The sequence below is a fragment of the Trichoplusia ni genome, chromosome 14 (assembly GCF_003590095.1).
Source record: "Trichoplusia ni isolate ovarian cell line Hi5 chromosome 14, tn1, whole genome shotgun sequence".
In the NCBI taxonomy this organism is placed as follows: domain Eukaryota; kingdom Metazoa; phylum Arthropoda; class Insecta; order Lepidoptera; family Noctuidae; genus Trichoplusia; species Trichoplusia ni.
The window spans coordinates 4,541,310-4,558,088 of NC_039491.1; the positions used below are offsets into that span (position 1 = coordinate 4,541,310).

General features: G+C 32.8%; 1 protein-coding gene across 3 annotated transcripts in view; it reads right to left on the bottom strand.

Annotated features, from left to right (window-relative positions):
• Positions 1-6,855: 6,855 nt before the first annotated feature.
• The window catches only part of LOC113500548, a 51,405-nt gene continuing 41,481 nt past the window's right edge, over positions 6,856-16,779 (bottom strand). Inside the window, exons 4-10 of one of the 3 annotated variants that reach the window (XR_003401217.1) lie at positions 13,181-13,321; positions 12,127-12,241; positions 11,791-11,887; positions 11,290-11,374; positions 9,795-9,836; positions 8,021-8,296; positions 6,856-7,958 (exon numbers count right to left, since the gene is read on the bottom strand). Coding sequence is in view for 2 of the 3 variants with exons in the window: in XM_026881379.1 (XP_026737180.1) it covers positions 8,169-8,296; positions 9,795-9,836; positions 11,290-11,374; positions 11,791-11,887; positions 12,127-12,241; positions 13,181-13,321 (608 nt within the window). In the remaining variant the exon portion in view is untranslated. Of the gene's footprint in view, positions 8,297-9,794; positions 9,837-11,289; positions 11,375-11,790; positions 11,888-12,126; positions 12,242-13,180; positions 13,322-16,779 lie in introns of all 3 variants that reach the window. The other 2 variants (XM_026881379.1, XM_026881380.1) reach the window with 2 other exon arrangements.

The following is a 16,779-nucleotide window of genomic DNA, read 5'->3' on the forward strand; positions in this document are numbered from 1 at the left end:
TAAAGGTTTAGTTAAGTATTACAAAGGCAGCGACAAAAAAAACCAGTGAAAAAAGGTTTTTAACTGACGGCTACCTATTACTAAAGATTCATTAACGCTAGGTGTAGTGGACAAATATATTTTAATTATTTATAGCTGTTATTGTTTCTTACAGATTTCTATCAAAACAACTCCGGTTTTTTTCTATATTTATTCGTTTTAATCTATGAAATTTACCGATTTCTCTTCCATTTATTTTGTTGGTTTTTAATGTTCCCATCCCTGATTTCTAAATAATTACCTTTTGAAATATGACCTTACCCAGAAAAGCCTGGTTAAAGCGATAAACAAACATTTTGGATACGATTCCGTTTATCACTCTTATCTTGAAATGAAAATGAACCAATTTTTAGCTACCTTTATAAAATGTCCGATGGCAAACGAATAAAAAATTGGGGGCCAAAGCTTGTTTGAAATTTTAGATAAATTATCCGTTTCAATCAATTTTGTCACTGTTACAAAATAAGTATTAATTTTGTTTGAAATTTGACATGAAATATCAACTTTAATCACTTACATTTTTCGTTTTCAGTTCTATGTTATTCTGCCTGCGGAAGATAGAAGTAGATTAATGACAAGTATTTATCTTTTTAGACAACGAACATTTCTATATTGTCATTTAGTCTTTTAGTCCCACTGCTTTAGCAGCCTGGAAGTGTCACTCAGATTCTTGACCGTTGAATAATCTTTAAGCCTATGGTCTTTTGCCCTGGTCTAGTCTATCGTAACTTTACACTAACTATTAAATGACGTGTATTATATTATAACAATTATTAACACTAAAACTCAGGCTTAGATATCGTACGAACTCTAAACCAATTTTTTGTGTTAATTTATTTACAAAAAATATAATAATAAAGTGTTTCCAATAAGCATCCAGTCTAACAAAATCATTTTTAAGTATGTGAAAATTTTAGCGACAGACTAAAATATTATCTCCGCTCTACGAGATAGAGCGTTGAATACGAACGCTCTATTAAAGTGGTATTATACATAAGCTAACGATTCAGCTAGCTTTAGCCCAAAATTTTGCGGAATAAAGACCAAGTTCTAAAACTAAACTGATGCAGCTAATAGAAAATGTTGTTAGGATTATCATATAGGGTGTATCATAATGCCTTATGTATGTATACAGCTGTGCTATAGTAAAACAGGTTAATATTCTTGATAGGTACTCGATCGGGACGTGCGAGAATTTCATTGTTTTCCCAGTATATTTATCGAACCCCCTGTGAGAATATTAGTTGAAAAATCAATCAATAACAGAAAAAATGAATTTTGCAAATTAACTACATACGTTCTTCCACATTCCTCGCTAAAATACCAATTTTCAAATTTATTGAAAGTGCTTTCTATACGGAACAACTAAACAATATATCATGTGATTTCCATAGCTTCTACTGTCCATAGGTTGACCTAAACTATACAGGATATCGAATCCTACGAACCACAGTCGCACGGACGTATAAATCCACCCCCGCACACCATAGATAACCCTTCTGTGAACATAAATTTTGGATAAATAATCTTAGTTAGGTATTAGGGGCGCAGTGAGTTATTGGCGGTTGCCAAAATACAGGGTAAATAGATTTCTGTAAATATAGGCTTAAAAATTCGATAAAACTGGCGAGATATCAGTAACACAGCTTAAGAGTAAAGGAAATAACTTAATTAGAGTAGCTCAAGCGAGAAACATTATCAAACAAATACTACAAAAATAACTGTCTGAAAAAACAAAAATGTGCACACAGTGTACATTTGCTTTACCATTAAATCATGGGTGAGTCCGATACGCAACCACGTAAATTTTGTGATGGATTAATCCCAATTTTAATCCAAAATGCAAAGAGCTTACTGCAATACATCTTCAATAATAACTGTGGTTATTTGATAAGTCAAACAAAATTCAACGAAATTACTGTTCGATCTCATTGCCAACATTGCCATCGGCAATTTAAGCTGTCAATATTGTTCGAAATTAAGCCTTTAATATTCCGGTTATAAGTACAACGATATGCCATCCTTTATTTGTTCCATTTCTCGAATATTAAGATCATTTCCGACATTATTAAAATTTACTTAGGTAGTCCATTTTCCGCGTACCGAAAGGAGCGTATCAAAAAACAAAACAACAACGTTTATTAAACTTCTTTCTATATTGTTTCTTACTCAATAATAAATATAATACGGTATCCAAACACAAAATACGTTTCAATATGAAAACGAAGACGTGAACTTATTGTAGGCGCAGAGCAAATTGCTCGTAATAATGTTGCTGCGCTATTGGTCCTATCATTTTGTACCAGTGCGACTACATATTTGAATACCTTGATCTGTCACAGAGCAGGAAACTTACTTTTAATAGCTCATACTAGTTAAATTACTGAAGGTAACTTGACTCTTGCAATTATCGGTTTTATGTTGTTATTTTTTTTTCTTTTAGTTTAACTAAAACTTTTATCCATTTCGAAAACCTTAAGTACAACATTATTATATACTATTTTAATTTAGACTATTTGTTTACGAAAATAATTACTTATGTCCAGTGAAGTATTTATTCTTTTTATGAGTTTGGGTTAAAAGACCAAATTCATGACCTGATGTGAAGAGATTGTTGAAAAAACGTAAGGTTAGAAGGAGTCTTCCGAAACTATTCTTAAATAGCTAATTATTTATTGGATCTCATTTACTCTTGCCCTATATTTTTTTGTTAATTTGGAATGTCCCACGGGTGGGCAAAAGTATGCCCACTATTTTTAACGAGAAACTCTCATCACCGGCGAGTGACCAATTCGGTAAGAGCAAATCCAGGTCATCCCGCCATCACTGTCTGGGCCTCGCTGACGTTATAATTCAGTTACTCTATAACAATGTACTATGGAGTCCCCAAATCTGTACGTTTCCTCGTACGACACCAATGCTTGCCAAGTCCCACACATACACGGGCATAATTTCCGATAGAGCGCTTGCAAATCGACGTCGAACACTTTTTATTCGTATAGATAGTTTTGCCGTTCCGTGTCGCTTTCATTTTACTGAATGTATATTTTACGTTGTATTAAACTTACTTACTTATCTTGTTCTGTGTTTGGAGTTCCTGTTTGAATTTCAAAGGGTGTTAACAAGTATTTATATAGAAGTCTGTCATGTTAGTTTCCCAGTCCACCACCACGTCTTAAAGTAATAGTAGTATATAATGGTTGTGGAAACGTTTCTCTCTTCCAAACGTTTCTCCAATTGCTGTAAATATCGTACGCTTAAAAGTACCTGAAAAGTTCGTCATGTCAGTCTCTACTCAAAAAACTAGTGATTTGCTCCCACTCATTATTCATTCATTTTTTTTAATTGTGAGGAACATCATGTTTCAGGAGATATGACGTCGTCAATACAGAGCAGTTTACTCAGGTACAACATACGGAATATGTAAAAAACAGACAAAAAAAGTAAGTTCAATCTTTGATTCCAAATACTTGAAATGGAAATTGATTTTGGCATGGAATCATCTCGAAATGTATGGTTGTATAAGATTCAACCAATATAGACACAAAACCACAAATTTCAAATTATACTCTTATATACACATAAAGAAATCGTACTCTTCTAAAGCTGTCGTGTAAAAAGAACTAGCATTTTTCACTTCAAACGTAAATATCGAATAACATACCTACATCGGTTACATATCGAATAAGCCCAAAATCGAGTAACAAATCTTGTTAGGGACTACCGCAATCTAATACCACGGACAAAATTTATGTTAACCGGATACCAATCAGAGACATACCTTTGTAAAATATTAGATACCCGCGTCAAACTCAATGCGATCTTTTTATTAGCTAGTTTGGGAAATTGGCTTTGCATGGCCGTGTCTCTATAGCTGGGTAAGAAATAAATTAGATTCCATGTATTCTGAGGTCTATAGAAGAGATGAAAAGATTAGAACGTGCATGGAAGAAAATATAATTTGTCATTGAAACAAAATATCGTTAGCGTTCCATAATCTAAGATCACTTTTGTGTCAATTCATTATAATGCAAACTATACATTATAAGTGGTAAATAAGTTTTTTATTTGTTGAGTATGAATAAATAAATTCAACACATAATGCTTGAATGTATGATAAATATCTTTCTGTCTCAAGTGTCGTCTCGGTCGGTGTACCGAAGGTTCATTTATAAAATTGATCATTGATTTCTCAAGCATATACTCATAGGATAAGATGGACGGACCAAATTAAGTATGCCGCAGGGGGTCCTTTAAATGATTGCAGCAGAATGACTGCGAATAGTCAACAGTGGGACACTGTTGTAATGCGAAGAATATGCGCAAGAACCGCTAATATAAAACAAACAATCACGTTTACGAAGATTCAGACTATTAATTTCTTCAAGTTCTATCCAAAGCACTGTATCAGTACACAAGACAAAGAAAATCGAAACATAAAATGGCAATTCATATTTTTCTTTGATTCCCAGTTAATGAAAATAATGTACCTACTCCAAAAAATTTGCATTCATATTGAAAGTTGCTCCGTTCTGTAATTTATGCAATTACCTAATGAATATTACATGAATGAAACGTGCGTGATGGACACAGCGAGAGTTCAAATTAAATGGACCATTGAAAACTATTTCGTTAGACTTAATTTGTTATAAGCTTACTATTATATAATACTAGATATTAATTACGTTCTGATTACTTAGCTTAGAGAGGTTCTAAATTCAGAATGGATTTTGTTATTCATGGTTATGTTAATTACTAATTAGCATTTAGCCAAACGTTTAGTAGTCTAACATCAACATGTAAATATGGTCAATGTGTTGAGTATTTTATTTTATATTAATATAAACTAGCTGTTGCGCGTAGCTATAACTATATGTATAGTACTCCGATTTTATCAATCATGACGTTATGGTATCCTAAAGCCTTTTTCAATAAATGAGCTATCGAACATTGAAAGCTTTTTTCAAATCGGAGTAGTAGTTCCTGAGTTTAACGCGTTTAAAAAAACAATCTTTTTTCCAGCTTTATAATATTAGTAAAGATTAATAAACTTTATTTTGTGAACATGAAACTAGTCCTACTAAGCGTGTTAAACTTTAAATTATAAAACGGTAACGGTAAAGGTAACGATAACGGTAAATAACTTTAAAAAAAATGAACTACACAACTAATGATAATTCAATACGAACATGATCGATCATGTTTGTGTTAGAACGTCTGATCAGTTCATTTATCGATATCTTTGTCGTCAACTTAATTTAATGTTAGAAATTCTGAACCTAAAATGTCCAAAATAAAAATTAAACTGCAAGTACTTAAAAATTCGATAGATACGGATAGTTTGGTAGTATTCATAACAGCTGCATCACAGATGAAGTTGACGACATAAAACATAAAATAAATAAATTTAACTCAAAGAGAACTCTTGAATGTCAGACTTAGTGAAAATTCACTTGAAACTGAAATATAGTGAGTTCCTACACTGTCCTAGTTCCAAGTATAAGCTTTTTGACTGCTTCGTCTCCTTGGAAATATACGGGTTCTTGCGGTTGGGGCTGGCTCGTTGAACGACGGTATTGATAATATATTGAGTAATAATTAATACTTTGACAGAACTGTAACGTGGTCACAATTATTCCATAAAAAGAAAACATCATGGCCCTTGGGATGGATGAGCCTCAGCAATAGCCACTTTTTATCTTTTGGGTTTGTAACACTAACATAAAGATAGGATTTCAATTTACGAGTACAGTTTATTGATTTTGTTTTATTTTTTATTAATATAAGGTATTAGCAATATTCGTGTTCCAATCATTAATTGGATAATATTTAAAACAGTTGCAAAAAGGCTATGTTAGGGCCTTAAGAGGTGATGGTAAACTTCCTGGAGCGTAACAAAATGTACTGTGACATTTTATAAATTTAAAATTAAATTATAATGTGACAGTATGTTTCCATCATATTCAAGGCTTCTGGGCTTGTTTGCTCTCATGCTATGAGATATTTGCTTCACTACTTTTGTTACGGTGTATAGGCACACGTGTGTTTGAAAGTTTAATTTTATGTTGGCTATTTTATTACTTGATTCATAGGCTTCAAAGTTTTGAAATACTTAATTCGATCATTTTTTAAACTAAATCGCAAACATTTATATGTTAAGTTCCAAAGTTAGCTCTTGTCTTGGCTGCTTTACTGCTTATAGGCAACTAAATAAATAAGGTGCTCAACTTCATATCAGCGTAATAATAATAAAAAAAGTTACCAGTTACCTCAAGTGCTTGTCTGTCATACAAATAATTCTAGAGAACCGCTGATGAATGTATCTAAAATAAAGGTCTGTGACAGCGCCATCTGTTTATTTCAGTTTGAACTAAAAGAAAGCCGACGCAACCCAAAATAGAGTTTGGAAAGTCAGAAAGGAATAGCAGTACATACAGTACAAGATTCCTGTAAGGTATTCATGATAATGTAAATGCCACCTTTAAAGTTCCATATTATTATAATAGGTAGCGCTAGTGACATAAGTTGAACATAGTGTAATGAACTAAAATATTTCTCGTTCTCATCCTTTATTATTACTCAAAGATTTGTGGAACCTCCGGCGACCCAAGGATTAAATTCATAAAGAAATCTCTGTCAAAGATGAAATTTATGACGATGGGTTGAACCGACCAACACCGATCTCCAAGCCCTTAGTGAAATTCAATATATTTTAGAGAAAAGTGTTTTTTTAAATGAAAGCAACAAGTTTGTAAGTATATTTCATGAAAGGATCCATCGCAACAAACAATTTAGCAAGTCAAATTGAAACACCAATTGGGAAGTATAAGTTATATTATAATAAAAGTTTATATAATTAGATTACAGCATATATTTTCAATAGGTACATAACTAGCACTGTGTACGAAATACATTTTCACAATGTGAGCATATTTTATCTTTGTTAAGTACTTACACCAGTAATTTAGTTTCCATAGTGAATGATTCTGTATCGGTCATACATCAATTCTTCCCCGTAATTGAGGTATTACTCATACACTTTAATGATAATGATAATATTTTTTTGTCTTTATGTTATTTCTTCCTAAACATGTAGGTAATTGCTGTCGTATATTTTTGCTGAACCACTAAATGTACTCACATTTTGTGCGTATTGCATAAAACTTTGGTCTAAGCATCAGAAGTGCAATGAAGTAACTTATGAAATAGTTATTTTATACATGTGTAAATTTCCCCGGTTTACACATTATTAAGACTAACGACACTAAAGAACTCAGTAAAGAAATCTTAACTTCGATTCACAACTCTCTCTCATAGAAATTGTTAAAAGAAAACTATCGCTCTTAAAGCTAAAATTTGAAAGTCTTATAGTATAGTAAGCGGCGTAGAAGCTTCCCACCATATATTTAAAATATCCACCGTTCAAAATTCTGATCGCTCCCTTCTGGAGGATGGTCCCCGTAAATAAAATATTTTCTTTAGTTACTACAATGCTTACTTGTAAGCTAAACGTTATTTCTATGGCATGGAGTAGAATCTAGCATTAGGTACTTACATGGGATTACGAAAAGAAGAAACGACTGGACCTAACTATAATAATCGACCTTTTAAACTATCAAACTACAAAAATGTTTGCCAAAAAGCTTCATTTTTATTGCTAAAAAAGCTTAAGTAAGTAAACCTAACTCTTTAATAAATCTATAAATCGTTGAACTGTGCTCTACGTCTATTAAATGTGACTTAATTGGGTTATGAATGTGTTAAATAACTATCCATTAAACATTACTTCCTAGTTTTGTGTCATTATGATTACTTATTACGAAAATTATATATTTGTGATTGAAAATTGTATGTTATTTTTGAGGCACTTTTTAAGTGGCTGATTTTACGACAGATACAGTGCATAGTATTGCTATTAACTTGATGAATATACGTCTAATATATTGTTGAACCATCGGCTTATATCACAAAATATTTAAACGATGGATTGGACATTGCTCTTATGACTTTCTGACACACTTCCCAATCTACTCATAATATTATCGGTTACACTCCTATCCTTCTGAGACATTTGACATTTTCATCTCTTATAATAGAAATATTTATTGTTTTCTGTCATTGTGTCACATTTACACATCTGGAGCGCGGATTTCCACGGTAACTGAGGTTGGCCCGGGAGTGGTCGGGGACCTTAGAGTGGCCGATCTTAGCGAAGTCGCCGAATGCCCACTGCTGGCTCTAGACCCGCGGCGAGATCCTGGAAACAAAACAATTATGATATAAAACCTCATTTTTGCTTAAAAGCTGATTTAGATTGAGCGATAAACATCGTGCAAGTTGTGATTCATTGCCGGTGTTGTTACATTACTGTTTAGAACAACACTGCACCGCACCGTAATGTATTGCAACTAGCATGATATTTCCCGCTAAGTCTAAACAAGCTTTTATTTTTAAAGGCAAAGCATGCTTGGAGCATGATTTTCAAAAAGGACCGCATGCTGTGAGATTCCTAAAATGATTTTCAAATATTATGAGAAGCTTAAATTTAATCAATTTTTTAAATAATTATATCTATTCTAAAAAACTTCGGTTAGAGATTGAATTCGTTACTTCACGAAATCATGGTCGCTAAATTGCATTGATAAAAATGTTTGTTTAATTTAAAATGTCATGCAATTTAACAATTTAGTATAAAATCTATATTTTATTTTACTTTTGAATGGTTTCTAATGACAAGAATATTAAAATGGATTGTCAAGTTTAATCTGATGAAATGAGTTAGGGGAATTTTAGTTCATTTAATTCACAGAGAAAGGCCACTTTAGCTATATAAAAGCAGACAGTTTTCTATAGTTATCTATGTAGTAGCAATCCAAACGAAACTAGCCAGTTTTGACTACTAAAAACAAATAAAGTATTGAACTAAAACTATCCTGAAATGAATATTCAAAACAATATTTAAAGTCAGCAAAGTGAATTAAACCTTGTGAGTTTAATTTTAAAAGTTATTTCAGATTGAATTTTTTCGTCTGTTTTAAATAAAATCCATGATCATTGACTTAAATATTGTTTAAATATTTATCTACATAGGTTCTTTCGTTTTTTTTTCACAATCTAATCTTCAGAGATTTTATCTAAATTAAGGATTTAACCTATACAATAGTTTCAAACATTAAACACCACAGAAAGAAAAACTAAATTGTTAGTCAAACATAAATACATAATATAAACAAGTGTAGTGAAAGTTGTTCTCTAGTCACACTCAGTGTAAAATTTAGTGTACTAAAATAAATGACGCGTGTATATAAAAACTTTTACTAAGAGTAATTCTATGTATTATTGTAAGTTTAAAAACTTTGGTGACTGTTACTACTATTATATTTTCTAGGGTAAAGTGACATTGGAAGTGACTGTATACCATGTAGTGTTTTGTCACACTTCCACAATTGCAATATATAAACTACAGCACACATTCTTGTAATTGTTTAAGGAATAAAACCTTTTATTTTGACTTTGCCAAGGCGTCAACAGTGTACGTGACCTAATTTATTGTAATTAAAGTATGAAAAGGAACTGTCCAAACATACTTATCGTAAAACATGTGTCGATTCAAATATCAATATTGGTACAAAAAAATATAGGTATTGATTTTATTCATTTGTTTTACTCTCTTTAGATCAATTCTACTGTGTACCTAAAGTATTAAAAACTAAAGTACAATTGAGCATAACAAGCAAAATGATATCGTATGTAACCTGAGGGCTTTCGGTGTAGCTGATGACTTTGATGGTGGCGTGCTGTTGATACATGAAATAATTATGATTAGCATTGTCAGTGAACAGGGGAATAGGCAAAATATTAATCGAGAGTCGTCTGTTTTCTGTGTGCTAATAGTGTTAAAGAAGCAAGTAGTTCTGCAGAGGCAAAAGTGCTTGAAATTGGAACTGTTAGGTGTTACGTCGTTTAGTTATCAGGCTGATAAGCTTAGCTGCAGTTTTCATAACGTATTTTTGAGTAAATTGTCAGCCATTTTTTATTGTTAGTGTTAAGCAAGCCGACTGCAAGCAAGTGTGTATTACAGTGTGTTAATTAATAGTAAATATTATAAAGAGGTAAACAAGTATTGTCATCTGTACATTGGTGTGTCTGTGTGTGTAAATAAAAACGTTTCTTATAAACCTAATTGAAAATTAAATTTGCCCGTTCCCCTTCAATAATTGTGAACCAAAAGGAGTTTACAAACACACCACATTTAGATAGTTTAAACACATCAATATTGAAACATCTATCACATATAACATACCACATTTATAGTGCATATCATAAAATTGTATACAGTTAGTTGTATTTCAAAAAGTTTAAAAGAAAAAATAAAATTTTCATTCAATATAGTCAAATTCATAAGATATCCAGTCATTTTTTTTAAGCTGAATTAATATGCATCAACTAACTGTATTAAATATTTAGAGGTTATTAAGAAATTGCTGTTTGTGTGTGAGGGTTTAACTGTTCATAATCAATGGCTTATAAATCAGGAAACAGTTAAAAATACATGGCCACATTGTTTTGAATACTATCAATTCAACGCGCACATATTAGCGCGATTATACTAGACTAGCTGTTGCCCGCGACTTCGTCTCCGTGGGTAGAAGATATAAGTTATGATTTAGGTATACCTGCCCGGTTTTTTTTTTCACATTTTCATTGTATCCTAGCTCCTATTAGTCGCAGCGTGATGGTTTATAGCCTAAAGCCTTCCTCGATGAATGGTCTATTCAACACAAAAAGAATTTTTCAATTTGGACCAGTAGTTCCTGAGATTATCGCATTCAAACAAACAAACAAAGAAACTCTTCAGCTTTATATTAATTATCGTAGAGAGGAAGAGACTAAAACGCATGGCTATAAAAAAAAGGTTTGAACAAAAACGAGGCAAAGAAAGGATTACAAAAAAGCAATCACTATTAGTTTAAACAGCTTGAGTAGGGTAACCAGTAGGAAACAAGATGGTTGATTGGTTTATTAATAAGAACTGAAGAAGCTCGTGAAACAGCAATTTCTTATACCTTTTTGGTCTTACTTATTAAGAACATCAAAATAAAGGAACAACTTCATTTTTCATAAAGCAAGGAAACATTTCACGCCTTATATCAAATTATCGACAAAGTTGTTCCTTTACAGTACTCGTATATAAAAAATAAATGTAGGATAATAGATATTTTTTTAACTTATAGGTGAGTGGTAAGGTACCTGGACTGGGCGAGTGGGGTCGAAGCTCCTGCTGACTAGCCTGCCTCGACGGAGGACGAACACTGACACGGGAACCACGACGATCCTGGGAATGTGTTCAAACGTATGTTTAATAATATTTTACATTCGATTTTTCAAATTTTTCGTGAGGAATATCTTTCCATGGTAAAAATGCCTTCTAAAATAGTTTAAGTTTTCTAAGTGAAGTGAAGGAAGAAAAAATATTTATTAAATAACAAACATTGCCAAAAATATTCAAATTAGTCAAGAAATTAATTTTGGCTCAAGCGCTTTAAAAATCTCATCTTCTAATTTACTATACTCATACTTTACAATGTCTTATATAACTCCTCAATCAGCAACCATACGTACACTCAGTCATCAATCGTGTGAGATTGCCAATTAATGTAGCATAACCAGCGTGTACTTTCTCCTAGGTATTACGTCACGAGTCGTCAGGGGTGGACGGACGTATAAAATTTTCTCATACAGGTTTTTTACCTGAGAATGCAGAAGTTTTGAGTCTCTTAGCAGGGACACGTTCATCAGTCGTGGGTTGGGCGTGTTGAAGATTGTGCGGTTTTCCCTCCATCTTGCTCTGAAACGCATTACATCAAAATATTAGTAATATTTTGAACACCATATGATTTTGTTGCTAGAATATCTGTATCTTTAAACCTCCCGATTTCGCACTAGTAAAGATATAAGTTTTCTTCATTGTAGTTAAATTGTCAGTGGAAGCTTCAAATATTTTAACGAAATTTGAAGATTCAAACAAACCTTTCTAAGTTAACAAAGCACCAAAAATTTTCCAAGAATAAATACAGCTTAACCCACCTGCTGAAGAGCCTTAGCACGACGCAAATGATGACGAACATCAGCGCCATGCCGACCAGCACGCCGATCATCGCCGGGTCCAAAGTCTTCGTCGACTCCTCCACTGGCTTTACCGCTGAAAACATTATCATTAACACATTTAAAACTGTGATAATATTAGTTGGTATTTCTGAGCTACTCCGAAAACCTACTGAGAATTCTCTCTAAGTACTTAAATAGGCCTGTTGACAAAATTTGGAAATATGTTTAAAACTATAGTTTAGTATCTATTTTACCCCAAAAATATAATATTTTTATAAAAATATGCGTTTTACGTATTTATTTTGCGTTTATAAAAATTAATTTCAAATTGACATTTGAAAAGGCCAAGACTGTCATGGCCTCTTGAATGACGTCACACCTCGCGAAACATTGGAGTTTGTATATGTTAGTCAAGGAGATTTTTTAACAAATAATGCATTCCTCTTATTATAAATACTGTGCTTTGGTAAATCCTGATTCCATTATGTATGACACAAACTTTCTATCAATCAACTTAATTAACAACAATAAATTGCTAAGAAAACAAACTAAAAGCACATAAAATAAACTGATCACTTCGGACGAAAATGACAATTGATTGACACTCTATTGAAAGTGACAGCTACAACATTGTTTTGCGAGGCGTGACGTCACTCATCTCTGATTGGTGTTTGAAGTCACGTGGTTGAATGCCTAATTTTACTGATTTTATTTTCCAAAAATATTATTAATCGTATATTATTTTAATAAAAATAATATTTTTTCATTTACTGCATATCATGATTAATCATTAGGAAGTCTAAGCCACCCGATTTATTCTTAGTGGAAACAGGCCTATTGTTAATTGTTCTTAAAATTTCGTAGGCAATCGGAAAAATATTCTGCTCTGGCATTAATAGTTCTTAAGCCAATACTTTTGTTAATGTGGAAGCAAGACCTCAAAACGCAGTGTACTAGCAGTCTACGGTACAATACACATGGTATTAGTAAGTGGTATTATTACAATTTTGGTGAAGATTTAGATAATACTTACAGGTACAGATGACAGAGCCATCTACCGTCACCTCGGGCACCATCTCGAACTTGCACGCGCATCTCTCGTTCCGGCATTCTGTCTTGAAGTAGACGTCTTCGCATTGCTCGTTAAACATACATGTCTCGTTGATGCTGGCAGCTGGAAAAATATTTAGTTTTTGTTTAATAATTAATTTAAAGACATTTTTTTTACGAGTCCTGCTTTCAGGTTCTTGATAATTGCATCGCGGAGTTTTCACAAAAAGTCACATACACAAAGACCTATAATAGCTTGTCCTACACGAGAATTGACCGCGGGCTCTTTTTTCGGTTACAGAAAGAACTGTTTGTAACAGAAAAAAATATATTGAATGTTTCTGACAGCAAAATTTAAAGGGAAATCCCAGGACTCTAAAAAATATAAATAATTTGTTCTATTGAATAAAAACAGTAGTTAGTAGGTACATTGAAACACTGCCTCAAAATTCGAGTCCTGACCTTGTACCGAATCGAAAACCATTATCGTACACAATACTATAATAAAGTTATCTTTCCTCACTTTCGGTAAAAATGAAGAAGAAAATCGATAAAATAACGATAAAAAATCCCGCTATTTTATGTTAATGTCTCTTGAAATGTCGCTAACGATTATAATTAAATCTGCCGCAGTCGCGTTGCGCCCCTCATCATAGTATCTGCACTCATTAAAGGCGCATAAAAATGTATTCGAAAGCTTTCACGAAATTACGGATTTCATAAAACTTGGATTGGAACGAATAGTCTTTAAATTTGATTTTCTTTTGTTTGGGATGTCTGTTGCCCTATATCTATGTGAATCGAGTTGATTACAACGATGCTTTAAGGGTCGCGACCTTCAATTTCATCAAAATTACTTTTGTGGTTTGGTTTGTAGCAAAAAAGACAAAAACATAAGCTCTTTGAAATTGTTTCTGTTATATTTATAATTATAGTGTTTGTATCTATGTCACTGAACTCTACCTAAACAACTGGTACGATTTCAATAATGTTTCTTACATCTTTGCGTAGTGCCCTCGGTGGTAAATCACTCAGTAAACCAATCAGCCCAGCAGAAGCAAATTATTCAGATCACCCAGGTTTTAAATAAAACATCTATCTTGAAACACATCAGAATGATCATACAGCCATGATTCCTAAACTAACTTATCAATTTCATTCCAAAAAATACAATAAAATACCAACTAAACCGTTAGAAATTCATTTATATAACACGATATAAGATAAATAAAAGCGTTTTATTGTACGGTAAGTTTCATATGACCCAAAGCAAGTTCCTTCTTTTATGTTCAAACCAAAACAAATTGCGAGCGAGGCGTAATATTAGTTTCTGGGAGCCAAGCGTAATGATGCAATATTGTCAAAAAGAGGGACTAAGAAAATGGGTCAGTATTGTTGCCTGAGACTATAAACCCTTTTGTTATATTAAGGCTTTTGCATTTAATAGACGAACATACCCTTAACTAATGACATAACACTTAAACAAAATGTTCGTTTTGCCTGTAATTAAAAATGCAGTAAGTCTCAAAATGGTAAAAATGTTACATTAAATTGAGATATGATTAAAACGAAATTTAATTCAAGGGTGGTTCATAACAAACATGTTTAAATTTCAAAATTAAATCTGAATCTTCATAAATTAAAAATCTAAAAAGTACTAGTATAAAACGAATCTCGCTCAGCACGCACTACCTATTTTTTTTAATAGTCCTTGAGCAAAGTATCTTTTACATAAATATTATATATTTTCACATTTCTACTTGAAAGAGACGTGAGCAAAAAATGTTTATATTTATCTGATTACTAAAGTGAATTTCAGACTTATGATATTACACGGCGACGTTCAGAAATTACATAAGAACTTAAACCACACTAGATTTACAAATTCACTTTATTCAAACTAAAACAAACTCTTACTCATAAAATTTTTAAACTTCCTTCAGTTTCTGCATCGCATTAAAAACTTTTTAGTTAAAGCACTAATCGCGTGTTCAGCTACTTAAGAATTCTTAGGAACTCATTTTATTGCCCTTGGTTTTGGCATATAATACCATGATTCATGAGTGACTAACTTGTGAACTAGTTTACCCTGGAGAAAAAAAAACTCGAAAAACTTGAGATTATTTAAGCTTACGTGAACTTAAGAACGGATGTATGACTAAACAGGGAATACTGACATATTTGATCCCTCTTATAGGTACAATAATCTTTAAGTATCATGCTATTATATTTGTTACTCGACGACGTATGAAACTTAACTCCAGTTGCAGTATTCGGGAGTAAAGATATAATTCTTTAAAGTAGATAAAATAAAAATCACGTTTGTACAAATAAATATGACATTGAAATGAAACGACTTTTACGGATTTTATCGCGGTTTAATTTTTGGTTTTAGTTCCCGACGTTTCGACACCTTTGCAGGTATCATGGTCACGGGCAGACTGAGATGGTGTTCGTCTTGACAGAAGATGTTGCTCGTTCTACCTTCATATTTTTAATTAATTATTTATGGTCCGACCTACGCAGTATGAGCTCACTGTGTCGTGATGTCTTGCAGCGCTGCTCTTGGGTTTAGCCTTGAGTTTTTGTATTATTGGGTCCCAAGTAGGTGATATCTTCCAGCCATCTTCTCTATTGAAATTAGGGTGTTTTTTAATCTCAATAGCCTCGCGAAACATCCTTGGTAGGAATTTGGATTCTTTAGCGAGGATCTGTGGTTGATCAAATCTAATATAATGGCTGGAGCCTTCAGCATGTTCGGCGACTGCAGACTTCGTTGAGCGGCGGTGTTTGACGTCAGCTATGTGTTCTAACACATAGACATTCAAGAACACATAGCTGACGTCAAAATATTTATATTACTAATATACTAAATTTAAAGTTGAGAACAAAATTAAAGAAAAAACTGTAACCCTTGACATTTCAGTATTCGTTCAAAAACAATTGCACAAACATTCAATTATCCAAATTCACTTTCATAATACAAACTGAACTTCGGTGTTTGTCTCGCTTGGATTTGCACAAAGTGGTTAACCGCATCGCATATACTTGTAGCATTACAGTTTTCCCCACGCTACATGTACTGGCTTTCAGTTTGAGGTATTAAGGATCACTGATCCGCTTTAAATGTGGCTTTCTTTGAAATATAACGTTTTAGATTTAAAATATTTGCTTTAAAATATTAAAAGGATTTATGTTTTTGGAGTAATACGCTCTACCAGTCTTCGTGTTTTGTTTTTTATGTGAAATCTTTTTTAGGGTAATTTTTACCTTCAAATTAGCTAGGATACGGCTTTATAACTGTTGTCTACTATAAATAAATGTCGTTGGGTAATAACAATAAAGGCAAGAAATCATTGAATCCTGCTTTCAATGCTCTAAAAAACTCAAATAATCGAAATGAGCGCCAGAAAAGTCATTTAAAGAAATTGCCTAAAACCATTGTACGTGTAAGAAGTCGCCCAACAACGGCAGTGCGGCAAACAACGCTTTAAAATTCTAAACGCTCAACAATCCTTTGGTAAAACCCGCCGTCACCATGGAAACTCAATCGTCCCAGGAGCGTGGCCCAACTCACTCAAC